This window comes from Rousettus aegyptiacus, unplaced genomic scaffold (assembly GCF_014176215.1).
Source record: "Rousettus aegyptiacus isolate mRouAeg1 unplaced genomic scaffold, mRouAeg1.p scaffold_m13_p_3, whole genome shotgun sequence".
In the NCBI taxonomy this organism is placed as follows: Eukaryota; Metazoa; Chordata; class Mammalia; order Chiroptera; family Pteropodidae; genus Rousettus; species Rousettus aegyptiacus.
The window spans coordinates 3052713-3078011 of NW_023416306.1; the positions used below are offsets into that span (position 1 = coordinate 3052713).

General features: G+C 55.3%; 1 protein-coding gene and 1 pseudogene across 1 annotated transcript in view; one reads left to right on the forward strand and one right to left on the reverse strand.

The window, feature by feature from the left end:
- Positions 1-25299, forward strand: part of DDX31 (DEAD-box helicase 31) — a 64081-nt gene that overhangs the window by 12949 nt on the left and 25833 nt on the right. Inside the window, exons 7-17 of the mRNA XM_016133889.2 lie at positions 182-226; positions 1500-1541; positions 2430-2494; positions 3948-4067; positions 4209-4315; positions 5434-5669; positions 6330-6506; positions 9663-9722; positions 17894-17944; positions 19458-19597; positions 24025-24106. Of these exons, the coding sequence (XP_015989375.2) occupies positions 182-226; positions 1500-1541; positions 2430-2494; positions 3948-4067; positions 4209-4315; positions 5434-5669; positions 6330-6506; positions 9663-9722; positions 17894-17944; positions 19458-19597; positions 24025-24106 (1125 nt within the window). The remainder of the gene's footprint in view (positions 1-181; positions 227-1499; positions 1542-2429; positions 2495-3947; positions 4068-4208; positions 4316-5433; positions 5670-6329; positions 6507-9662; positions 9723-17893; positions 17945-19457; positions 19598-24024; positions 24107-25299) is intronic.
- Positions 14584-14702, reverse strand: LOC118600959 (annotated as a pseudogene).

Sequence of the window (25299 nt, forward strand, 5' to 3'; positions counted from 1 at the left end):
TCTGATCGTGTGGGCCAGAGCCCCTAGAACAAGGCTCCGTAATGATAAGCGTACTTGGCATGCGCGTCCCTTTCTTTGGCAAGACCAGTCGTGGTATTTTTCACGTGGCCGCCGTTAAGCTCCAGCCACCTGGACGCCCGCGGCCGTCACTCATGGCGCCTTTCCCCTTCTGTGTCAACAGCGCAGCGACGGTCCCTACGCTCTGGTGCTGGTGCCCACGAGAGAGGTGAGCAGCCTCGTGTCCGGGGCGGGGGGTCTGGAGCCAGTGTTCTCAGCGGCGTTCTGTCGGATCGATGAGTGGCTCTACCATTTTTCTTTCTGCTGCACAAATGAACACACCCTTCGTCCGGGAACCGTCCTTCTGGTTCCTGACAGGAAAAATTCAAGTACTCTGAAAATCATAAAGTACGGAAAAGCATTTCCCTGTTACCTCCAAACTAACACTGTACATTTCTGTCTTTGGAAAAGAAATTGAAATGATTAGATTTTTGTACTTCGTCCCCCACTTGGTTCAAAAATAAAGGCGGGCAGCAGTAACGTTGGAAAATCTTTTTAAAAAGCCACTGGGCCAAAATTTTACTTGTTCCTAAAAGGTAGCCCTCTTGGTATTGTTTTTTGGTAGAAAATCTCTTTCATCCAATCCATTTGATTTACCTGCAGAGGGAATTTTCGGTTAGGGCGTCTGCCTTCTGCGTCAGATGCTAAGCACTCCTCGCAGACAGCTTGCCGTGGAGAGGAGAGCCCTGCTCCGCCTGGGGCAGCCCGTCGCGCCCCCTCTCAGCCCCGGCCAGCGAAGGAGCAGACGTGGCGCTGTTTCCGTCTTTAAGGCGGCGACTCCCACGTCCCTGGTCTCTCCGCTCCAGGCATCCCCGGCCTGTGGGAACCCAGTACGCATCCCTGCGGAAAGGGACGTGCGGAGGCTTTTTGATGGTTGTTAATGGTTACGGCCTACCTTCGTTCTCACGTTCTCTGGTTTCCACTGGGCTTTTTCGTGTTTCTTTCCTTTAATAAACTTGGGGGGTGGCCCTCCCACGGCTGCTGCTCTGCCCTGGCATAGTCTCAGGATGTAGTCATGTCACCCGTAAAGTCCCCAAAGGCTGGCCTGCTGCACCACCGGCCTAGTTTACCTGTTACATTCTTCCTCTGTCTGGAGAGAGCTGGAATCAGCTCGGCTCCGCTCCGCTTTTTCCCCGTCGTCGTGCCCCAGAGCCTTGTGGTCTCTGTGCGGCGCTCTGGGAATTTGAGCCAGCAGAGGGAGCACAAAACACTGTTTTCACATACATCCAGGAAACAGATGTGCTGTTTCTGCCCTCAGTCTACAAACCGACAAGTTTCAGGGTCAATCTAAGGGCAAGGTATATTTTTCGAGTTGATTCTGTATAGGATTTTTGTTTCCTTAAATCTTAACTTGAGGTCCACGTTCGGATCCTAATTGCTTTACGTTGCCTGAATTTTTTTAAAAAGGGACCTTGCTCACTGTAACTTTTTGATCATTACAGCTGGTTCTACAAAGCTTTGACACCTTCCAGAAACTTCTCAAGGTAAGGCCTGCCATGAGTTCAGTGTTATCCTTTCTCTCCGATCTTTCGAGGAAAGAGGAAAGAGTATTTTCAGAGAGCGAGGCATCGTGCGCACGTCCTTTCCCCCGGCTGGCCGCGCTCTCCCCAGGTGCAGCCTGTAGGTTGTTACTAATCCAGACCTTACTAACCACCTGTTTCCAGCTTAGCAAGATTAGTAGTGTTTCCTGGCGCGTAGAGGTTTATTATAATCTATTCATCTTAGTCACAAGCAAGCCACACGCAGACATTCACAGGGACAGCAACCCTCGGTGGTCACCTGGAGAGCAACTTAAAATGCCGCGAGCAGGGTTTGTCAAAGAAGAAGGAGCAAACTTCAGAGCCCAAGTCGGCTGACCCACTGGCTTACAGCGAGTCGATCTACCCTCGCTTTGTAAATTATAGAAATGTCTAAGCGCCATGCCATGCACCTGAAACCAATGTAGAGTCATATCGAATGTCAATTCTAATTGAGAAGAGAAGAATCTGTCCTTTCCTTCCATCAGGAGTGCGAGTGGGGAGGGTTGTGCTTGGGTTTTGTTTTAACCAAAAAGAGCAAAAGAGAAAGGCAGTAGACTTACCCGCAATGGGTTTGTAATTCAGGCTCCACCGAGAAAGGCAGAGTTGCTACCTGAATCATGCAGAAAGCTCCCGGTTCTCCCTGAGGGTCGGAAGCTTGCTGTTTAGCTCTAGTCGAGTACTGCTGCTAGTGACCACGGGCGTGGCAATACCTCGGAGTGCTGGCCGCACAATATCCATACAGTGAGGAGCCTGAGCCGTCCCCCCCCCCCCCCCCAGCTCCCGTGAGGAAGGGAGTCTCAAGTCAGTCTCTGCAGCAAGGGGCTTCGCGTTGACTGGTCTGTCTGTCCGCAGCCGTTCACTTGGATTGTGCCTGGAGTGCTAATGGGAGGCGAGAAGAGGAAATCGGAAAAAGCCAGGTAGGGGACGTCCGTTGTGTGGATTCCTTCCTGAACCTGTGTGTCCTGCCTTCCCGTTCAGTAAGACTTGCTCCTGCCGCACCTGGGGAGAGCCTCGTCCCAGGCTCCGCTTCCTGCTCATGCGTAAGGACAGACCGAGTCAGCGGGGAGCAGTCGCCTCCAGACAGGGCTGCTTTGCAAAATATTGTCGGGCCTACATGGGGCTCCTTTCTTGTGTGGGCGTCGCCTTCTTAATTAACTCCCTCCCAGTTCCCGCAGTCCCCCCGGTGGCTCCCTTGTGGGGGTACCTTGGGAGTTGGAGGATTTGTTGTTTTTCACAAAAACAAGACCATAAGCTCACATAATTCTTTGCTTCTTGCTTTTTACACCTCAAAACATCGATTCCTAATTCTATATTAAAACCTAATTCTGTATTACTTGTTGCAACGAGTTAATCCCAAATTGTCTGCATTCTTTTTAAACCGTTTTCAGTGTATTAGAGCTTAATGCATAGTAGTAACACCCAACTATGTGTGGTTTGTAACTGAAAAGTAAATATTAAACTCGAAAGATAAAAGTGTTGGTTGGGATTAGATTCTGCGGGAAACAGCAAGGGCGGCAGACAGCGGAGCACAGACAACGTGGGAGTTTTCTTCCACGTGTGAAAGAAGGCCGAGGTCGCCCATGCAGGACCGGCACGGTGCTCCAGTGTCAGGACCCAGGCTCCTCCCGTCCTCATGTGCCACTCAGGGAGGCTGCCGTTTTCCAGGCTACCTCCTAGTCTTAGAAGGTTGCTGGAGATCCAGCCATTACACCTAGTTTCCTTGCTGCAGGAACAAAGATAATCATACCTCCTCCCCCTGAAGGTACTTGGGGGATTTGCGAATATTCATTATCCTTTTCTCCTAATCCTAGAACGTAGGCCCATGATCATGCTTAACTGCAAAGGAAGCTAAAAAATATACTCAGCTAAAAATGGGAGACTTTTCTTACTATGGAATAATGGGATAAAGGATGTTTGGGTAGTCAGAAATTAGATTTATTCTATCTAGTGTATGGGGCAAAGCTAGGCCCATTATAGGAAATTACAGTAAGAGTTCAGTATAAGGAAAAACATTCTGGGAGAACTCATTCTGATAAGAGGATACCTGGCGTAGACGCTTCCAAGAACAGGAAAGGTGACCACGCATCTGGAATGTTCTAGAAAGGACCTGTGGGTCAGGTAAAAGGCATCATAAAGGTTTCTTTCAAAGTTAAGGTTTTATGATTTTAAAATACTTTCAAATCTTAACAATTATATCCTAGAGGAGAGAAAGAAACTTCAGAGAAAAAGTAAAACTCACGTACATCTTCGTGTCCACTTGTCAGGCAGTGGCATGTTGACGGTCGACATGCCTTTTTCCTGTGTTTTCTATTGCTACAGCTCCATTTGATTTCCTTTTTTTTTTTTTTTGCAATGTGTAATTTCAAACAGACTCCGCAAGGGAATAAATATCCTTATCTCAACTCCTGGGCGGCTCGTGGATCACATAAAATCCACAAAGAACATTCACTTCAGCCGGATCCAGTGGCTGATTTTGGACGAAGCCGACAGGTGAGCCTCGTCTGGAAGCACGAAAGCGGGAGGGGCCCGGGAGGGGGCCGCTTCGCTGTCCGCGCCCCGCCCAGCTCTGAGGCCCCTTGGCGTCCCATTCCTTCTCCATGTCGCTGGGAACGCCTTCTCTCCGCACCGCAGGCTCCTGGACCTGGGCTTTGAGAAGGACATCACAGCGATTCTCAATGCGGTCAACGCCGAGGGCCCGGAGCGGCAGAACGTCCTGCTGTCGGCAACGCTCACGGACGGTGGGTTGCGGGGCGCCCTGTGTTCCGCGTCTGGCGGGGGGCGGCCGCCTGGGCGTGTGCGCCACACGGGGAGGGGGCGTCTCAGCGGACCTCTTCCCAGACCCCGAGTCCTGCACCAGCCCCCTCTTCCAGCACTCTGCTGTGACCCCAGGGCACGGACAGAGGGGGAGAGGGCAAGTCCCCGATCCAGAGCCACCGCGGGGACGGAGCTGCCGGCGCTCACGTCAGGGCAGAGAGGAGGAGAAAGGCTGACTCTGTCCGCCGTGTGGTCTGCTGTGTGGTCTCGTGACGTCCTCACTGATCACAGCCCACCTGGGAGCAGGGCTCTGGTGCCGACAGCGGTGACCTCTGACCCCAGGGCACTTTTTAGCATGGTCACCCTGCCTCTCTCCTCAAGTACAGCGAACCCGAAAATAGGTCATCTTTAAGCCATTTGCGTTTTCTCGCGAGAGGGGAACTTGGCGCTCTCTCGTAGACGGGCACCCCGGGGCTCGGGAAAGCCGCGTCTCTCCCCACGAGTCACCCACGCAGGGGTCCTCGTTTGCGCGACAGCACAACTTGCGTGCTCGTCTGTCTGGTTTCCCTGTTCTCCCGGCTGCCCACGGCGCCCACGCACCAGACGTCGTGCGTGTGACTCGTCAGCCGTTCTGAGTGTGTCCTCCGTAACAGTGACGTTACGAGATAATCTGTGGAAGAGGGGTTCTGTGCTCCAGAAGTTTGGGAGAAACGCCCCACATCACCTGCTCGGAGATTCATGGTGTGCCCCACACAGTAAAGGTCCTGAGAAGGCCTGTAAGCCCCACGAAGCCTTTTTATCAGGGTTTCCATGACTTGTTTGACCGCAGAACCCTCTGGGAGGGGGGCAGCCATCTGTCGGCATCGCGTTCAGCGGTCTGCCACAGGTCTGAGTTGAGAAACGCTGGGGCAGATGGGGCGTAGGGCCGTGGGAAGGAACCAGGGGGGCCCGTCCCCCAGACTGACAGGCAGGTCAGCGCTGGCGTGGGCGACATCCGTCGGGAGTTTCCCGGTTCGCCTGGCACGTGGCGGCGTGGGGCGCCTGCCTGGCCAGTCCGTGGCACGCGCATGCCATCTGCCGCTGCTTTCCCTTTCTGTCCAAGGTGTGGCCCGGCTCGCCGATGTCAGTCTGAACAACCCGGTCAGTATTTCTGTCGCGGAGGAAGGCCCCGCTCTGTCTAACCCAGAGGGCGGAGGAGCTCTCGACGTCTCCGCTCCGCAAACCGGCGACAAGTTGGACAGCTTCGCCATACCAGAGGGTCTCGATCAGTACGTGACCTTGGTTCCCAGCAAACTGAGGCTGGTCTCCCTGGTGGCCTTCATCCTGCAGAAGTGCGCGGTAGGACTGGGGTCTGGGCCTGGCGCGGTGGAGGGCGCAGGTAGCTGCGTGGAGACGCACGCGTTGTCCAGCCAGGGCGTGTGTGCGAGCGTGGCCCTCACACGTGTCAGCCCGTGGTCCGGGGCCGTGGGAGAGAATCAGAGGGCAGTGACGGCCAGTGTGTTCGGCTTGGGATCTGCCTTAAGCATCTTTCCTGGGACTGACGCCGGGGCTGGGCGCATCGCAGGTGGCAGACACGTGCTGGACGTGGGGCAGCTCTGGGGGCCGGTGCTTGGGTTTTGGGGAGATTCCTAGCATTTGTGTATTCGTTCGCTGGAGTCACCTCATAACTTTCTCTGGTCCCTGGGGAAGGAGCGGGAAAGCATGAGAATGAGGCTCCAGGGTTTCCTGCGGACGAGGGTTGTGCGTGGTGAGCCCGGAGTGGGGGTCCCGCTCAAGGCCGCACCGCCGCCCTTTTCCTGTCCGACGTTCTTTGTAGCGTGGCGCATCTGTGTTGCTGGGTGGTGGTGTGTGTTTGTTTGTTTTTTGTTTAGTAATTTGAAGCCATCAGTCCCGTGTGTTTCCTACGGGACCAACGTGGCCGTGTCTTAGAGAGATGCTCGTCTTGCTGTCACCTGACCCTAACACGTGTGGTTGCTTTCTACCCCGGCGCCAACGCAGTTCGCAGAGGACCAGAAGATGATCATCTTCTTCCCGAGCTGCGAGCTCGTGGAGTTCTACTACACCCTCTTCGTCCAGACCCTGCTGCCCCGCCCGGAGGCCCTGGCCGCAGCGCCCTTACCCCCCGGCTCCACGCAGTTGAAGTTCCTGCGGCTGCACGGGGGCCTGGAGCAGGAGGTGAGCAGCACGCACTCCCCAGGAGCCAAGACCCCGCGCACTCGAACTCGTCCTCCAGGGTCAGAGAGCTTCCTTGGCAGGCTTCGCCCGGCGCAGGAAGGATAAGCCTGCTGCGGGCGACCCGCCGGACCTGGACGCCGGTCCTGCCGCCCTGCTTATGTGACGCGGGAGCCTATTGTTCCCGTCCGCTCGCGCTCCCCGAGCTGGGGGCTCGCAGGCCCACTTGGCCTGCGTCTACCTCGGCCAGCTGTTAGGGCAACAGAGTACCACTGAGTAGCTGGCACCAGGGAAGGCTTTTGCCTTTTTAGTACCCAGTGTGTAATTAGGGCTTGATGTCTTCAAATTAAGAGCATTAATGGAGCTAAATTGTGGATCCCATATGGCACCGCTGAGCGTGGCTGCTGTCACTGTCAACAAGAGCAGCGCTTCTCTCTCGACACTTTTGGTTGTGAGAGGGTCGTGCGTGCCGCGGGGCCTGGGTCCTGCCTCGGCTCTGCGCGCTGCTTTTGTTCAGCAAGCGGAGTGTGACGCCATCCTTACGCTGGGAGCGGGCTGCGTGGGCTCGGCCACTGCTGGCCCGTAGGCCGTCCATGCAGGGAGCCGGGCTGGAGCGTGCTGGAGCCGTGGAAGGGAGGACGGCCCGAGCCTGGGGACAAGGGCCATCTTGTCCTCAAGGAGAGGTTCCCAGGCAGCCTCGAAAATTAGAGCAAAAGGAAGCCAGAAATCCGAATGAGAGCGAACGGAACCAGCTTAAACAAATCAATGTTTTTATTGAAAGGTGCATTAAAAAGGTTATCAAGCCCAATCCCACTTTTTGTTTTTACTTTTCTGTTTTAATAATTCTGGAAATGGAGGCTCAGAAAAGTGGATGCTGAAGGTCACTCAAGGTCACAGCTTCTTACTTGCTACAAGATTATATAAAGTTGGTTTTTCCCTTCCAGACCCCTGATTCAGTTGAGGTGGTCGATTTCATAATGTGATACCATTTATGATTTTTTTTTTAACTTAGTTTACTAATTCTCTGGGGTGTTTTCACCAGAGGCGTCCTGCAGGGTAGGTCTGAGGGAGGCGGAGGAGCTGGGTGTAGTCTCGGAGGTCTGGGAATTCAAACAGGGCGTACAGAAGATTCTGTCGTTAAACAGTCTCCAACTCCCGTTGTACTAGGATGGCCTCTGGCAGGTGCTTGTGGCGGGGGGCAGACTGCTTGTGTTCTAGTCGTGGTTCTGCCACCTGCCGGCCGTGCGGCCTCACGAAAGCATCTCGCCTCTCCGTGCCTCAGTTTCCATGTCTCTAAAGTGGAGCTAATGACAGTACGTTGTTTCTGGGGTGGTTGTGATGCTCATTTGAGTCAGTACAGATAAAGCGCTCAGCACGGGGCCTGGCACGTAGCAGTGCTCCGTGAACGTTAGGTGCCACTGCTAGTTTAATAATTGTTGGTGTTTCACTTACGTCGTTTTGTTCCTGAAGCCGCCTTCACAGTCTCCTCCAGAAATGGGTAGAAGACGGGAAGGTTCATTTCGTGAATGCTGAGGTCGAGTGTCCTGTTCCACACTAAGCTAAGGCAGTCACAGTCACTTGTTCCTGGTGTCTTATGCTGGCCACTGTTCCACGTGACCTGTGGTCTCCCTAAGTGGTTGGCATGACCGCAGCCAAGTCCGTGGCACCGGAGGGAAGTCGCCATTCGAGGAGGTTGCTGCCTGATCATTGGGGTGAGGAGCTGGTTAGGTTTTCTCACCCCAAATCTGACTACGTCATATTTGGTGTTTAAGGCGATTCGGCTTTCACGAACGCTTCTGATTTCGATTCTACAATGCAACCATTACAAACGTCCTCATAGAGACCAGGCAGCAAGTGACAAATGCGGCAGTCCTTGTGAGGGTCCGAGCACCGACTGGAGCACGGCTCCCTGGGTGCAGGTGCCTGCCCAGCCCGTGGCCGTGTGCGCGCATCCCTTGGGCAGGTGTCCCGGCCTCTCCGTGCCTCCGTCTCCACCTGGAAGGGGCGGCGACAGCGCCTGCTCGCAGGCCTGTTGTGACCAGTGCCCCGTTGTAAGCTCTGCCGGGAGGAGTGCGGGCCGGCGGCTGGCATGCAGCCGGCTTCCGTCCATGCTGGCTTTCTGCCCACTGCCCCGAGTGAGGGGCCAGTCACACGACGGCCTGTGCACGCGGAGGACCGGAGTGCGGCGCGCACACCTCTGCGACACAGTGGCCTGCCAGAAGGGAAGGACACACTCCACCTTTTCCTTTTTCCAGATTTGTGGTCACTGGTTACGTTTCCTTTTTCGTTGCTGACAGACGGACATGGCGTCCCAGCCGCTCGCAGCGCGGGGCCGCGCCGGGCCGTTTAAGCGGGCGCGCCCCGTGTCCCAGCGAGGCGGCCTGTAGGAACTTACCCGCGGGAACAAGTAGGGCGCCCACAGCCGCTCATCTGCGGAGGTGTCGGGCACGGCTGTCTGGAGCGGTAAACAGTTGGCGACAACCTCAGGTCCTGTGACGGGGCGCCGGTCACCCCCATAAGCACCGTGTCGTCACAGGAGACCGTGTGGGTGTGGGGCATTTACCGGCCTGAGGAGTCGTCTGCGAGCAGGCGATGGGGGCGCGCGGCGCCGTTCCGGCCTCGTGCTTGGGCGTGTTTCGCGCAGAGAAGGGGCCGGGGGGCGTCGCGGGGTCACGGTGCTGGCGTTGCGCCCTGAGTGGTGCATGCCTGCACTGTTTCCGTTTGACGTACACATAATTTTCCTACGGCTAAAATACATGGGTTTTGTAATTTTTCACCTTTTAAAAAATTAGTTTTTAAAAAATTCCTCTGTGGGAAAGGTTGGTTGTTCTTCACTGCTCTAGTCCACCTGTACGAAGTCGTGTTTAGAGTAAATTCAGTCACTCGTGTGCCATGGCCTTCCCTGCCCTTGGGGTTGGCCACTTCCGAAGGATGTGCCCACGGCGGCATCATCTTGCTGAGGTGTGCGACGTAGGCAGAAGGCCAGGGCGCCCCGGGCCTGTGCGGAGACGTGAAGACTCCGCTTCCCCCCCTTCCTGGCGGGGCCTCTCTGTGCCTCGGTCGGTGCAGCAGAAGGGGCCGGGGACAGCCGTGGGAATCGGAGCCTGCCTCGCTGGAGTCCGTTCGGGGTCGTAAGATGTTTTCTTCTTGTCTCTGTAGGAAAGAGTTGCCGTGTTTCAAGAATTCTCCCTTTCCCAGGCGGGCATCCTGCTTTGCACGGTATGTATCGCGCTCTGCGCCGCGCGAAGCTCGAACGCCTCCGTGATTGGTAATTGCAACGTTTGAACTTGCGGCCAGCCCCACTGAGAGCAGGTCTACCAGGGGCCTCTTGGTGTGGCTGGTCCCTTTGCACTTCTGGTTTGTCACCTGACTTTGTCACGGATAGCCGGCTGCCACTGTGCAGAAGACTTAGCGATTTGCTCACTAATAGTGACAGCTGTTGGTCTGAAAATGTGTGAATCTTGGTGATTTCTACCCACCAATAACTTGTAAATTACAGCTATCGGGAGTAATTAGAGCTGAGAAAGTCCACGACAAAGTGGCTCCGCTCGCCTCCGCTCACCTTTCCGTAAAGGGGAGCAGATGCGCCTGGGCGGGTGTCGCCGGCTGCCGTCCGCAGTCTCGCTCGCCCTGCCGCTCGGCCTCCGTCGTCTGCGGCCATGACGGCCGCCGCCCCCCGCACGGCGCTCACGCTCTTTCGAGACGGAAAACGCCCACGTCCCGCGGCCCCTTCTCGGGGCTCGTGTCACGGTAGCTGTCGCTCGCCCCAGGGTTACAGCGCCTTCCCTGGCTGTGCCGTCTCGGGTGGTGGTTTGCAGAATCGCCACGTGTACGATAGGGAAGCCACACGAGGAGCGGGGCGATTCCGTGAACGGCCGCGGGGCAGAGGGAACATCCACCCCTTCAGTTTCTGCGCTCGTTCCGCTTCAGGGCTCGTAGGGACCCTTTTGTTCCTGACGCTAGCGTGCGGGTGGGCGCCGCTGTGTCTCGTGTGTGGCTGTGTACACACGGCGTGGCTGGTCACGTGCTCGTCGTGGTGTGCCAGTTCCCGTGTGCGAGGCAACGCCTTTAGGAAGGCCATCCTCAAGTCCCGTGCCTGTGTCTACTCTGAAAGCACCCTCTAACGCCTGGTCTGCAGCGAAGACGAGCCTAAGTGAGCTCCGTGGCGAAGAACTTTGTCAGAACTCCGTGTCCGATAGTACCTCCTGGAACCGGACCCCTTCCTGTCTCTGTCCCCATTTCTCCTCTTGCTCCTTACTCAGGCCCCTTTTCAGCTCCTCGAATGTGTCATTCTTGCATTTTGTGGCCGTGAGGCCTTGGCACGTGTATTCCCTCTGCCTGGGACTCCTGCCCTGACTTCGACTGATCCCTACTTAGGTCTCAGCTTAAAAGTTCATTTCTTCAGAAAGTGGGGCTCCTGGAGCCCCCGTTCTCCGTGTGGCGCTCCTGGCCACCCTGCATCTCTTCACAACACTCATCACAGCAAGCCTGGGTGTCTTCCCACCAGATGACAAGCTCTTGGAGGCAGGACCATGTTATTCCCCGTTCTGCCCCAGCGTCGGCCCAGAGCAAGTGTGCAGTGGGCCCTCAGGGTTTGTGGATGGAACGTGTGGGTCATTGGGGCCCAAGGAACTCGATGTTGAGGACCACAGGTGCGTGCCTTTTCTAAAGACTGAGATGCCAAGATATACTTGCTCATTGGGCGTACCGCCACATTTTCACACGCGTGGCATTCTCTGAGGAGCGAATGGCACACGTGTTCCTTGAGCCAGAAAGCAGTGGGAACCTGTGTGTCGCAGTTGGGGTTAGGATCAGAACACAGTCCTCTATCTCTGACCCTTAAGATACTGGATTCGTCCCGGTGGGAAGTTGTCGAGTCTCTTAGTGTACCAGTGCTACTACGTTACAGACGGCGGTGAGCTTTGAGCGTCAGAACTCCAGGTGTGTGTGGGTCAGTTTGTTCGGGTTGGTTTGGTTTAGTTGTTTTTCTTGCTCTTCATGGAAGAAAAGATCATTCTATCTGAAATGTAATTCCCAGTAGGGTCAAAACACGTGATGACTTTCCTTGTTTGGCCTGGCCGACACCTGCGGGCAAGGGATGTCAGCTGGACAAAGAGCACCGGTGACTTGGCAAAGCACAGCGCACCCCCCTTTCACGCCTGCCGGTCCCGGTGCCCCGGGGAGAGCAGACTCGCGCGCCGCAATCTGATGTCTCTAAAATCCCTTGGTTCACGTCCATTTGCTCGTTCAGGTCGCTTCCAGCACCCGGTCCCCTCCCAGTGTCTTCTCGTTCTTACCCTGCGGCGAGGATTACTGCAGAAGCCCTGGGGCGGGGGTGGGGGGCGGGGGACAGGGGGCTCGTCTCCCTTATTTCTAGGCCGGAGCAGAGTTCTCCTCCACTCTGTGGGCCTCCTACGGCTGCCATGTTTGTTTGCTTTAGCCGGACGCTTCTGGCGTCTGAGCTGCGGGGAGCATGAGACGCACTGTAATAGATCATGCCTGGGGGGGGGCGGCACTGTCGCTCGGCGTCCTTTGAAGCAGCCTGTTGCTTGCCAGGTCCTGCGAACGCGCCCCAGGAGCCTCCTTAGTGTTAATGAGGAATGCGGGCCACTTCAGGACACGGCAGATGGAGAACTGGCTGCTTCTGATCGAGAGGAATCACGTTAGCTGCCGCGTGGGGGTTTTCCCCCTTCGCACCGCTCCTTTTGCCATTTCGATTTATCATCCCAAGGTCCTTTTAAAGGGGCCAGAAGCCTGAAAATCTGGGAGTTGTGGTGTAACTACACAAAAGCCCACAATTACGCCGTTTCCTTTACTGCTAGGCAGTCCCCCTGCACCCCATTTTCCTCCCCGCGACCTGTTCTGTTACTAGGGGCAGTTAAGGGTGTGCGTGCACCTGTTTCTTTCATCTTAATTGCAAACATCTAAAAGCAGGGAACTTTTTAATTTCATGCCCTGTCGTCTTTCAGCTCCTGACACGGGGCTTAGTAAGCTGTGCGTTCTCAGGACGCGTGACCATGGTGCCATGGAGGCCGAGGTAGAAGGGAGGTCAGGCAGGAGACACCCGTTTGTGAAGGAAAGAGAGTCTTTGTGCTTCCGAAATGTCCTGTTTATGTCCTCTAGAAAATTAGATCGAAGAAGCAGCCAAGTTAATAAGACAGTAAGGATTAGCAGGAAGGAGTCGTCCTCGAGAGTTCAGTCACTTTCCAGATGGAACTAAGAAATCAGAGTTTATTTCCAGGACGTTTCCTCCTGTTCATGGTGAAGACCTCGCCGTGGCTTTTAATACCATCGTCGCATCGATGAGCCGATAGAGACCCGCCACCGAGTGACAGCAAACGGCGTCTCCAGGCGGCCTCCGCTGGTACGCGTGGTGCTCCCTGGCTGTCCCCCGTGGTCCCCGACGACCAGAGCACGGCAGCCTCCCGGCAGGGAGAGGCGCTTCCCGGCCCCACCCCGGTGTGCGGGCCGCGTGCTCTCTGGGACGCACCGCGCGGTCCCTCTGAAGGTCCCCGCGTCACCTGTGCCGTTTTCCTCCACCATCTCACGTGTTTTCTTTTTTTGCTCAAGGTACAGTGTTGTCTGTGCGGTTCTTAATTTCCTCTCCTCCCGGGGCGTTTCCGTGTGCCGGGGGGCCAGGAGACAAAGGAGTGGGCCCGTGAGAGTCACGAGCATGTCAGTTCACAACCCCGAGTAAATGGACTTTCTCGGTTTTCTCTAGGGCATGTTTTTTAGGTAAAGTTTATCTTTCCGCTTTATTTCCTCGCGTTAACGGCAAGATCATTTGGAGATTGCTGGCTGCTGACTCGGTCACGCTAACTCATGTTGCCAGTTTTTTGGCGGCGGCAGCCAAGATCTCTCGCCTCTGACAGCTTCTCCTTCCTCCTCTGATTACGCAGCCCAATCTGTCACCCGGACGACGGGGGCCCGTACCCCGCTGATGGCTTTCCACACACGGCAATAATGACTTTTGGCAGGCCAGAAAGGCGGCAGAGGCGAATTTGCTGCGTCCCTTGCTCAGAGAGCCGGCAGGCCCCCTCTCTCTGTTAGTAAAAGCACTTTGTGAGGTTCTTGGGTAAATAAATGAGTCATTTTAATCCAACTGACAGGCTGGCACCTGAGCAAGCTGCCTTCCATCTGCACTCCTTGGTCTCGTGGAGGCCGCCAGTTGCCGAGCCCAGGGCCTTCAAGGCCGCACCGTTGAGCGTCTTTCAGAACTGACTTTAGCAATTCTTTTGCCCTAATTAGGTTAAAGGGATATAGTGGGCCGGGATCTCAGTTCCGAAGGAGGGCGGCGGACCCGGGCCTTGGCCGAGTCTTAGCAGGTCGCGTGTCTGTTGCACTGGTGCTGCCGCTGCTGACGACAAGCCAGGAGCGGGGAGGGTGCCCTGCCTCTCCAGGGGCCTCTGCCTGGACGGGGGACGGGGAGTGAGCGGGGGGCGGTGAACAGGCTTCCGCATCGCTGCCTGATCGTCGCCATTCCAGTTTTTTATCGTGAAATGAGTGAAGTAATTGGATTTATAATTCTCGAAACACTGTTTGCATACACTGTCTCTTCTGGCCTTCACAATAACCCCATGAGGTAAATCGGGTAGGTCTTACAGTCGTTTTATGGGTGGGTAAACTGAGGCTCAGAGAGCTGCTGAAGTCATACCGAAGTGCAGTTGTCTCTGTTCCTAGACAGGAAGACCGTTCCTTTCCCCCATTCTCTGTGGGAGCCCGGGCTCGGAGCAGAAGGAAGCACTTCAAAGAGTAGCCGGGTTAATGCTGAGCGGTGGCTGGTGTCGGGGAGCTCCCCTACCCCACCACGGGAAGTAAGGGGGCGGGGAAGACTGTGTCACCCAAGCGAAGACCCTGAGCAGTCGCAGTGACAGGCTGCTGGCGTTCTTCCCAAGTCACCGTGTCATCGTGTCTGTGCTCAATGATTTTCACGAACGTCATGTGCTGTTTTAGTTTTCCCTATGTTTTGTTTTTTCTTCTCTCTTTTTTTTTTTTTTTTTTAAGGCAAGGCAACCCTTGGTTGACCTCACAGATTGCAAGAACCTTGTCAGTTTACAATCCCTTATTTTTTTATTTTTTACACCTACGGCACCTGGCCTTCCTGGGTGGTCTCCCATCCAAGTACTAACCAGGCCCGACCCTGCTTAGCTTCCGTGATCAGACGAGATCGGGCGTGTTCAGGATGGCATGGCTGTAGACTTTGTCTGTGTTTCTCGATTGAATCTGTCGAGCCGACGCGCAGTAAGCGTTTCACGAAGCCCACGTGACCCACTGTGGCAGCCCACAGCCTGCACACACCTCACACTGCAGAGCACTGGAACGAGATCCTTTCATAACGAGAGCTCAGCAGGTTTAGGAGCCCACCGGTGTTTCTGACGCCAGCCGTGGTTGGCGTGGAAAGCAGCCCCGCCGCCTCTAGACAGAGAGCACCCTAAACAGTGTTCTCAGAGGCACCCGCTCTGGAATGTCAGCCTTCGCTTCCAGGGCCGTGTGGTCCATCTGAAAACATCTCATGGTGGCTGACGCGCTTTTAGTGCATTAAATGCCTGCTTGACCCTTAATAAATGCGGCCCGGCCCCCGATCAGAGGGAGCCAGCCGCCCCATGTGTGACAGAGGACAGGCTGCCGAATCCCGCCCTGCCCCCGTGGTCCTTCTGGGGAGTTAGATGTTGCTGGGGGTGTCTTCCTCGGGTCCTGCCTCTGAGCCCGGGGGATGCAGGGAGCGATCGTTTGAATCTGCTTGTTGCAGAAACTTTGCATGGGGTTGTTATTTACAAACGCGAAAGGCGCCTTCACAGTGGAGAGCGCCAGCGGCAACACTGGCCTAGGGGCTGGCCGCGGCGCCACCAGGGCAGGACAGGCACTGGCGCGCCCCCCACGCCCCGCACTGGGAGGCACACGCCGCCCGGACACCTGCTTCTGCCAGCATGCCTCCCCCAGTCTCGCCGTGCGGAAGGAGCAGGACAAACGCAGGGGCTGGGATGCTCCTCGAGACGCCTGTGGACTCTGAAACTGACAGTTACCAAAAAAAACACTGCGTGAGTCAAGGACAGGGGCGGCGTTCTAGATGCAGGAAGTCTAGAGGGCTAGAATGAAGCTGCGCGGTCCGTGGCTCAGCCCTGCGTGGGGGAGAGAAGCCGCCCTGAGCGTCGTCCTCGGCGCAGCTGGAGAGGGCTGACTGCGGACCGCGTGCTAGGAAGTGATGTTCCACAGTAGACTTCTCAGGTGTGATGATGGCGTCGTGGTTCCGTAGAAGAACGTCCTTTTACCTGGGAGAAACGTGCCAGAGTGTTTAGGGGTGACGTGCCGCGGCGTTTCCGGTGCACCTTCAGGTGGTTCTGAACACCGTGCACATGCGCAGGCCAGGAGCGAGCAGAGGCGCCCGAAGCCGGCAGCCGGCGGACGTCCGCGGGGACGGAGCGGCGCCCCTCTTCCCTGCGGCTGTGAATTTTTCAAAATAAAAAGGGGGGGGTACATATTCGTTGTTAAACAAGACAGACGACACAGAAAAACGCAAGAAAGTAAAAATCGCCTTGAATCCCTCTGCCTAGAGATGACCACGGTTGACCGTTTGAGAACATCCTTCCAGGTGTTGGTTCTTAGTTTATCTCTTCATCTTCTGTCTGTCCATCTGTTTAATGGGTTTTTGGGTTTGTCTTGCTTTGTTTCACCCCTCCTTTTTCTCCCCTGAAGATTTTGGGGACAGAAGCCAGCCCGTTTGTCCTTGAGGCTGCCCCGCATTCCAGGTCTGCCCGGCGGCGCCCTGGCGGCGGTGTGAACTTGCTCCCCTCTCCCCCGGGTGGCCCCTGAACTAGCGCTCAGGTCTAGACGCTGGTCAGGTCGGGTCCTGAGGTCTCGTTTCTGTTTTGGTGGCGGCAGGTGATGCTCTGTACTTCCTCTTGCATGGCAGCTGGTCATCTTGCTTTTTCGTGGCATCAAAACATTCACGCGGCCTCAGAGTCAAAGTCACAAAGGGCCATTAGAGGGATCTGGCTTCCATCTGTTTCCCCTCTGCCCTGTTCTCATCCTTCTCTGGGTAGCTGCTTCCGTGAGCTGGTGGGATTTTCCTTCCAATTTTTTTGTTTTTTTTTTTTTTTGAAATTTGAGCGAATATATTTTATTCCCCCATTTCTTACGCAAAAGCATACTGTACACACTTGAAATAGACACACTCGAGAGTCTCCATATTGGTACGTAGGAACCTTCATACTTTCCGTGGCTGTATCCTTCTCTGTGGTATGGGGTGGCTGTTGCCATGTTTTTACAGCCTGTACCTCCCAGACCTCCAGTTACGGATGCTGGTGAAAAGGATACCGTTGCATTGCACCTACGTCATCTTGTGTTTTGCCGGTGTCCCTGTGGGTAGATTTCTAGAAGTGAGATTGCTGTAGGGTCAGAGGGAAAGTACATATATAATTTTGCCAGATACTCTCCTGCTTTAAGGGTTTATACCATTTCGCATCCCCAGCACAGCACGTGAAGGTACAGCATCTTTTCTGACGTTAGAACAGCATAATGTAACACGCCCATGGAATAGCAGTTATGTTGAGGATCAGTTGCGGTAACGCAGCTGAAGTGCTCCACAGTGCCCGGCGTATAGGGAGTGCCTGGCAATGTTGGCTGGCGACATCATCGCTATGAGTGTTAGCGAGAAGATGAATGCCAAGTGTAAGTGATCGGTGGAGACCAGAAGATTCCCACTTTCTACTCACTCGGCCAGAATGGCCAGAAACCAGAGAGTCTTTGCTCTTCAGGTAGTGACCAGCTGAAAAGAGAAAATGGCTCTCCATTGCTTCGATGGCCTTCGTCTGCCCGGCTGCCCTTGGCCTGCGTCTAATGTCGCTGGCAGGAGGGGCAGGCCCCTGCCTGATGCTCGCTGCTCTCGGAGGCTACTAAGCAGAGTCCTCAGAAAGTGCTCTGCAGCTCACCTCCAGAGGGTGCTCTGCAGTTCGCCTCGGGGTGATCTTCTAGAAGCGTCGTCGTCAGCATCGCCGATAGGGACGGGAGGGGTGTAGTCACCTGTGAATGCACTCATCGTAGAGTGGGTTTCAGGTAAAACGTAATAGTGGAGCATCCCAGAAGTTTCCAGAGTTCTTCCATGGCACAGCTGATAACAGCCTGTTTACGCTCTCGGGCCGACCCGCAGCTGGTGTCTGGTGACGTGGGTCGTGACGGCCTCACTGGTAGGTCCCATAGAACTCGTCCCTGAATCAGAATTTTAACCACAAATGGACTTCAGTGGCTTCCTGGAGTTGTATACCAGCAGCTGTGCGGGCGCAGATACATCGGTGGGGGTGAGCCCTCGTGGTGCGCCTTGGATTAGAACGGGTCTGTGACCCCAAAATCGTTCCAGAACTCAGTCCTAATCCATATTCTCTTCTGTTTTGAAGGATGTGGCGGCTCGGGGCTTAGATCTCCCTCAAGTCACATGGATTGTTCAGGTAATTTTTTTTTTAAGTTGTTAAGGTGTGAGCTTGAGGTAGGAATGTATGATGGTGAGTAAGTGCGTTGGCTTTAACTAGAATAATTATCATTACTCTCTTGGGTGTTGCCCTGGTAACCAGGCAGCCACCAGCCTCATCTGCACAGTCTCCCGACATCTCCTTAACTCAGCCCACCTCACCGCTGCCGCAAAACAGCCAGACTGTGCAGTCTCGGGAGGGAGGGGCAGGCTCCCCTGCTCCCACACTAATGCATGTCACAGTGTCCACGGTGACAGGAATTACCCAGGCCCCTCAGAGGCCTCACTGTCCGGGAGGAGATGGCCCAGCTGTCCTGAGATCCATGTCCTGTACATTGACCTGCAGGGGGCAATTAAGTCCGTAACAGCATCTTATACATACCTCCGGCCTTAGACGCTTTGCCAGAGGGTACAGGTGTTCGCGCTAGGCCAGTGGTTTTAGGTTTTTCCTTTTCATTAGCCTGCAAGACTGGTGTTTCTAAACCCTTCTGTGCAGGAGACAAGGGGACACGTGCCCTGTTTGCGTGAGTCATGGTTTATTCACATTTCAGTGGCATCGCATGCCTGTCACTGGCCAGGAAGTCTGAGGTGCTCACTGCAGATGATCGCTTAGCGACTGGAGGCATTGTGTCTTCCTTCCCGCAGGCCACAGAGCAAATTAAAGGCAAGACAAGCATCGTTTTAATGTGCGGAAGGCTAGACGCATCAAATTGACCATTTAGAGCCCTTTTATAATGTGAATATTGATTGATGTGCCTGGCCTCCCATATATCATACTTGTCTTGGTCCTCTGATCTTTGATTCACGTAGCAGCAAAGAGGGGGAAAAAAAGGAAAAACGAACATACGGCCAGTAAGTTTTAATGGTGACAGAGTTATTGCCACAGAGAACGTCAGATGCTCAGCATCCTTCATCCTGCTGAGTTCCAGAGTCGGCTGCCTTCCGCGAGTCAGGGCTGCTGCCCCCGGGAGCAGCAGCGTGCCCCCGTGTGGAGGGAGCTGCCTCTTGACCGCCCTGCAGCTCCGCCCCACGGGGGCAGAGTGGCGCCGCAGTAGCCAGCCCCAGCCTTGCCCTGCCCAGCGTCTTCCGTGGCCTCACCCCTGCCGCCGTGACTACCACGGAAGTAGGCCAAGGTCAGGTGGTCATCTGCAGAAGTTTGCCCCACCTGCTGACGTTTCCACCTTGCACAGTCACCTCGGTGAAAAGATGCAAATAGGAAAGAGAAGAGACCTGTGGAGAAGTAAAATTAAAAAGGAGGTACCGGCACGAGACGACGTCTCGCTTGTCTGAGACTTGGCCACCGTTCACGTTGGCGAGACTCCGGTGCAGCCAGGAGTCTCGGGGTTGAGTGACTTCTCCTTGTGACTGTGTCGGGGTAACCATAGCACCAGGATTTAATCCTTGGGATACCTGGAGGCAGGTGAGGGGATCACACTTCCAATTAGCGGCAGTCCCTTGATCTGTGAACGCCTTATTCCTGTCGCCCTCTGTAGTACAACGCTCCGTCTTCGCCGGCTGAGTACGTCCACCGGGTTGGGAGAACTGCCCGCATTGGCTGCCGGGGGAGCAGCCTGCTCATTTTGGCTCCTTCGGAGGCAGAATATGTCAACTCGTTGGCTTCTCACAAAATCAAGTGAGTCAGAAACCTGAACGGGGTTTCGGCTGATCTCACCTAATTAACTTTCTGTCGCTTTTTATAGTGCATGGGCCTTGTAAGCTGGCGAAGAACCATTAACCCCTGTGATCCCTGAAGGAGTCCCAGAATAGCCAGTGGCAGAAACTAAAACCCTTAGCGCCGTCAGCACATGGCAGTTTGCGTCGCGCTGCCAGGCGGAGCCAGAGCGGTCACTGCGCCTCGTTTTCCTCGTAGGCGGAGGCCCGCGTCTCGTGTCTCCGACTGGGAGATGGGCGTGCGCAGCCGTCACAGCCAGCGTCTCGAGGCTCTTTCTTAGTCACAGTTTTTATTTCTTACAATTAACGTTTTGTACCACTGAAGTGGATGTGTCTTTGGAAAAAAATACTTTTAACTCATCACACAGCTCGCCTCCCCCCAGGAACATGAGCCCGGAGGAGAACGGGGTTGGGGGGCGGGACTCGCGGAGAGGCGGTTGCCACGTGCGCCGCACACTCACGGGCGAGACCGGCCACCGTCGCGTACGCGCCCTGCGGGTGGCGGTGCCTCCCGTTCCCTGGCGTGAGGCTCCCGGTTCTCGTCCTGGGTCACAGACCAGCAGAACTCGGCAGCATGGCAGCCCAGTTAGGGCTCCCATCGCACCCCGACCCCGCCCAGGAAAGACCGGGAAGGCAGGTAGGGGGCAGCCACGCCTCCACCCAGCCGGGGGTCACCGGGGTGAAGTTCAGAGCGTTCATGGGTCTAACTGACCGTGTCACATAGTCACGAAACCTCTGACACCTGAGGTCACGGGGCACGCAGGTTTTCACACGGGCCCACTTTCCGGAGTTCCTTCTCAGATGCAGCACAGTGATGCCTGAGGTGTTTTGGGGCGAGAAGAGCCGGGGGACAGTGGGCCCGTTGGCTGTACGGGTCTTGCTTCCTGGGCAGGCCCGTGTGTTAGGTAAAGCGCCGTGGCTAGCACAGGACCCCTTCCTGGAGCACAGAGCTGGGAGAGCCACTGCCTTCTGCATCGGGGCCTGATCTGGGGACCGCAGGGCCCAGCGCAGGCCGTCACCTGGGGACCTGTATGTGGCTGTCCCCACGGTTCCCCGCAGAGCTCTCCCGTCAGCCCTGGTCCACACTCTTTCCAGGCTGCTGGTGTGAACTTTCACAGACTGCGGCATGTTCAGAAAACCCGCCCACCGCCTTCAGTGTTGCAGGGCGGGGACCCACCTCCCACAAATCCGGTACCAGTTTCCAGCAGGCTAACACAGGGGTGGGTGGCGGTTCCTTCAATGTGTCTTCAGTGGAGAGGGTGGGTTTTGGGGGAGGGTGCATGTTTTATCTCACGGGAGAAACCCCACATCGATCCACGCAGTCGCTTTTCACCCAGAGCTTCATCCCCAGCCGGATACGGTTCCCAGGGGCTGGCGGCCGGGCCTCACCTTCGCGGCCCTTCCAAGCGTCTGGGCTGGCACCCAACTTGGCAGTGGTTCTCCAGAAGTTCTGGGGCTTGGAACGAGACCCCACTGACATAGCCCGTCCCCCTGGCGTCCCTTACCCCGTCCTCACCAGCTGTGAGCTTGTCACGACTCTGCAGCTGCTTTTCTCCGTCACAGCATGTGTGTAGCTGTGGAAGGGGTTTTCAGAACTGCGTGTCCTCGTCCCACCATGGGGAGCGCGCCCCCCCCCCCCCGACGGCTTCCTTCCTTCCTCCTCCCGGGCTGCGCCTGCAGACTCCCCTCGCCCCGTTCCTCCCGCCCACGGCTTCCCAGTGTCGCCGTGCTCGTCCACTGCGACGTGGTCGCCTCAGGAAGGCGGGCGGTAACAGCGAGGTGGTCAGCGCCCAGCACCGGAGTTACTGGCCTAGCTGCCTCTGCCTCGCCCGGCTCCGTAACTTTTCTCAAACACAAGTCAAGTTCATTGCTCTGGCAGGTTCAGATGTAAACCTGAAATTGAAAAGAAAAAACAGTAACTAGGTCGTTGCAGATTATTAGCGAGCCAAGCGTGTTTTAAAGATACAGAAGGGATGGCCACCCTCTGTGGTGACCGCATGTGGACGAAGATCGTGCCAATGGCCTTGTGGAAAAGTCCACGTCACGTCCACGTCCACCCGGGCTCAGACCCATGCTGCTGTGTTGCACGCGGGCAGGGGGAAGGACTGCGGGTTGGGCGTCTCCGTAGAGACTGTCCTTTGGCACAGTACACAAGTGAAATCTAGTAAGCGTAAGGGCAGAGTGTGCTGTGGAAAGCCTTTTTGGAACCCCAGAAGTACCCCTAAGTGTTTTAAAAGGAGGAGGAAACGTGTGTGGGTTCTGTGCTGAGAGCCTGCAGGCCAGGCAGCGGGGTGCGGGGTGGCTGCCGAGGAGTCGCGGGGGAGACTCGGGAAGGCCGGCTGGGGCCCTGGGCAGCAAGGGCATCACAGCAGATCGCCGCCCGTGCCATGCTCCGCACGGTGGAACTCACCCCGACAGTTTAATTTAGCAGACAGGGCACGGGACGGGCGCCCTGAGCTGGGCACCTCTGTCCAGGTACTCAGCTCGTTTCCTCGTCCTTTTGACGCCTTTGTGTTTGCCAGCCTCTTAACGGCCCCCGCCTCTTAGTTAAATGTATTTCTAGTGAAAGTCGTCATTGCTTTATTAAAATGTAAATGCTTCATCAAAACGTGCGTTTCTTAGATCAGGCTTAAGACAGTTCCCTGAATTTATTTATTTGTCTCTCTCCATCATAAGGTGCGGTGACTCAGATCTGTTGATAGGACCATGAATAAGCGGACTGGATTCGCTTTGTTCCCCAGAGCGATGGTTTCTTAGAACAGGAAGAAGACCCTTTCAGACTTTGAGTCGCCCCAGTTCCCTCTCAGGTCCTGTTTACTTAGGGTGACAGGTTCCCCAGCATTGTCATGCGGACACACACAGCTCACCAGCTGGGCCCTGGCCGGCATGTCAGCATGCCCAGCGTTGGAGGAAACTTGGCTTTCTTGGCATATTTAGTTCTTTGTATTCCTGGCTGTAAATGGCATTATCCATTTTCTTTTCCCCTGCCTTCGAGATTGGACCCCAAGTTCTTATGTTTCTTTTACCTTTTTTTTTGTATTCCTCCTCTATTTTTCCTCAAGGGAAAACGTGAGAAATAGAGGAGAGTCAGGTAGACAAAGGAAAAGATGGGGTCGGGCCGTGTTTTCACCCTCCTTCAGATATCCAGGCATAAACAAGAGGCGAATTCAGCGGCCACGACATTCTTCTCTCATGTGAAGACTAGATCTTCCATGAAATACGAGAATCCCACCCCCCCCCCCCGCCCCCAATGCCTACCCTGTCGGTACGCGCTCTGCTTCCCGGTTGACTCTGCTGTAAAAAGATTTGGCGTCTCCATAGGGCTTCGAGCTGCTGCAGGGGAGGAATGCTGGGGGGTGGGGGCTGGGGGTGTTCTGCGAGGTGGTGACACGTTTCAGGTAAACAGCTGTCAGGGACCTGAGGTCTCATTCATGGCTTTGTCAGAGTAACCTTCAGGGGAAAGGAGGGGAGGTCTCTCCTCCCACGTGAGAGGTTGCCATTCATGTTTTAATTTGCTGTTACATTTGGAAAAAAAATAACAACTTACAAGGAAGTCATTTATCTTTTTATGATCTGTTTTTCGCCCAGAACCCCGCTTCTCTTTCCTTTCTCCCTGGAAGTGTGTTTTCAGCCTCTCCTGTTTCCTTGGTCTCTGACGTGTGACTCTCCTGCGCGTCCACCTTCGTGGGCTGTGGCCTCTGCAGCGGCGAGCTGCCGGCTTCGTGGAGTCCACTGCCGGGCAGGTGGGCGGGTCCCGCGCCGGCTCCCGACGGCTTCTGGTCGTGACTGAAGCCCGAATTCTGCTTTCAGCCGCTGGCACGCAGCTCTAGGCCCATCGGAATGCTTCGCCCTCCCCGCTTAGCAGTGGAGAGGCAAGCGCGGGGCAGCCTTCGGGGTCGGTTGGCGCGCTGCAGGCCGCAGGCGCAGGCCGCATGGCAGCCGTCACCGGCGTTTGCCCCATGAGTCAGGGATCTTCAGTGCCTTTTTTTTTTTTTTTAAGTATAAACAAGAAGGGACTATTTGAAATGCATATATTATCATCTGCTCAAGTCAAGGTAACGTATCCATTATCAGGCCTACTTATTTACTAGCAGAGATTTATTAAAAAATAAGAATGTGGTCCCTGTAAAGGAAATTCTGAGTGCAGCCCATTTAAAATGCATCAGGGAGAAAGGAGGTCATCAGGACTCTCACCCCATCTGTCCTTGTAATACCAGAAAGGTCCCCTACCTTCCAGATTGCTAAAGGTTTAGAGAATTGTCCCTGTCTTGTGAAAGAGTAGCTTCTGCTTTAGATCTTGCTTGAGAATAGGCCAGTTTTATGCATCAAGAGCCTGGATATTTTTAAAAAGAATGAAAAGTTGACCTTGCTATGCATTTCCTTTTACAGCGTTTCCGAGATTAAGATGGAAGATATTTTGTCTGTTCTGACAAGGGATGATTGTTTCCCGGGGAGACAGTGGGGAAAGCAGGTGAGTTTGGTTATTCGCTGTGCTCGCTGCCGGCAGACACGACCCGCCTCCGATCTGGGTCGTGGGGGCTCCGTTATAGGGCAGTTGTTTGCCGTCAAGTAACACGTGGATCTGAGGACCGCGAACATGAGGCGAGGCCAAGTCTGGCTGTGTTTTTTCTTTCCTTCGCTCCTGAGCGCGTTCGCTGGTCTCATCCAGTTAACGGGCTACAGTCCATCCTGGAGGCCTGCCGGGCGGCAGCAGGCTTCCCAGAATGGAGGTCTCATTCGAGGCCAGAGTGCATTGGACGCAGTGGTACTGGCTCACGTCTGGTGGTCCCTCTCCAGATGATCACCGAGGACAACCAGCCAGACCGTCCACCCAAGAGAGCCTAGAAAAATAAGTGTCTCTGTGTGTCTCTTCAGGCACACTTAGCGCATCCATTGTTGAATGTGTGCTCTGCACAGAGGAAGAGTGAAGTCGAGATCGTCGAGAAGAACATTTATCCTCCGCGCGGTTCCGCGCGGCGTGCCGGGCGTCGCTCACAGCCCCGAGCGCCCTTTCCTGCTTCCTGGCCGAGGCTTTTTCCTGCTCGTAGTCGTTTCCCCACCCAGCCCCCGCGCTACTCAGCGTGTCATCTGTGTGCGTGCACGCGTGCGTGTGTGTGTGACGTTGCTGTATGTAATTTTGTCTGTGAAATATTATTTGAATATGTTACATTTGTTTTTATACGCCTGAGGATAGTTTGGAAAATCAGACCCAAATAGGTCAAGCTTAAGCGTTTCTTTGTCCATTAGCACGTGTCTTTGTCTGGGACTCCGTTTGACGGATCCTGACTTAAGTTCTCTTCCAGAGAGTACGTAAGGAAATTGGTCTGAGGAAAAGAGGCAATAGTCGCCTCCGTGTGTGTTCTGGGCCTGGGGCTGTGCTGAGCGCTTCACGTGCTCGGTCCGTTTAACCTCACAGTAGCCCTCAAAGGTGGATGTCACTGTCCCACTCTGTAGATGGGGAAACTGAGGCCGCGGAGGTGCCGGAGGGCACCAGGGCACCCTGACCATCCTTCCCTCCCGGGATGTGGAAGCAGGCAGGCCAGCCTCAGAGCGCACGCGCTTCATTGTACACCGACGCGCCTGTTGGCGTTAACCAAGAAAACGGAACTACGTTATTTTTAAATTAGTTAATTTTAGCCGTTTTCATAGAGCCGAATTGTGGTC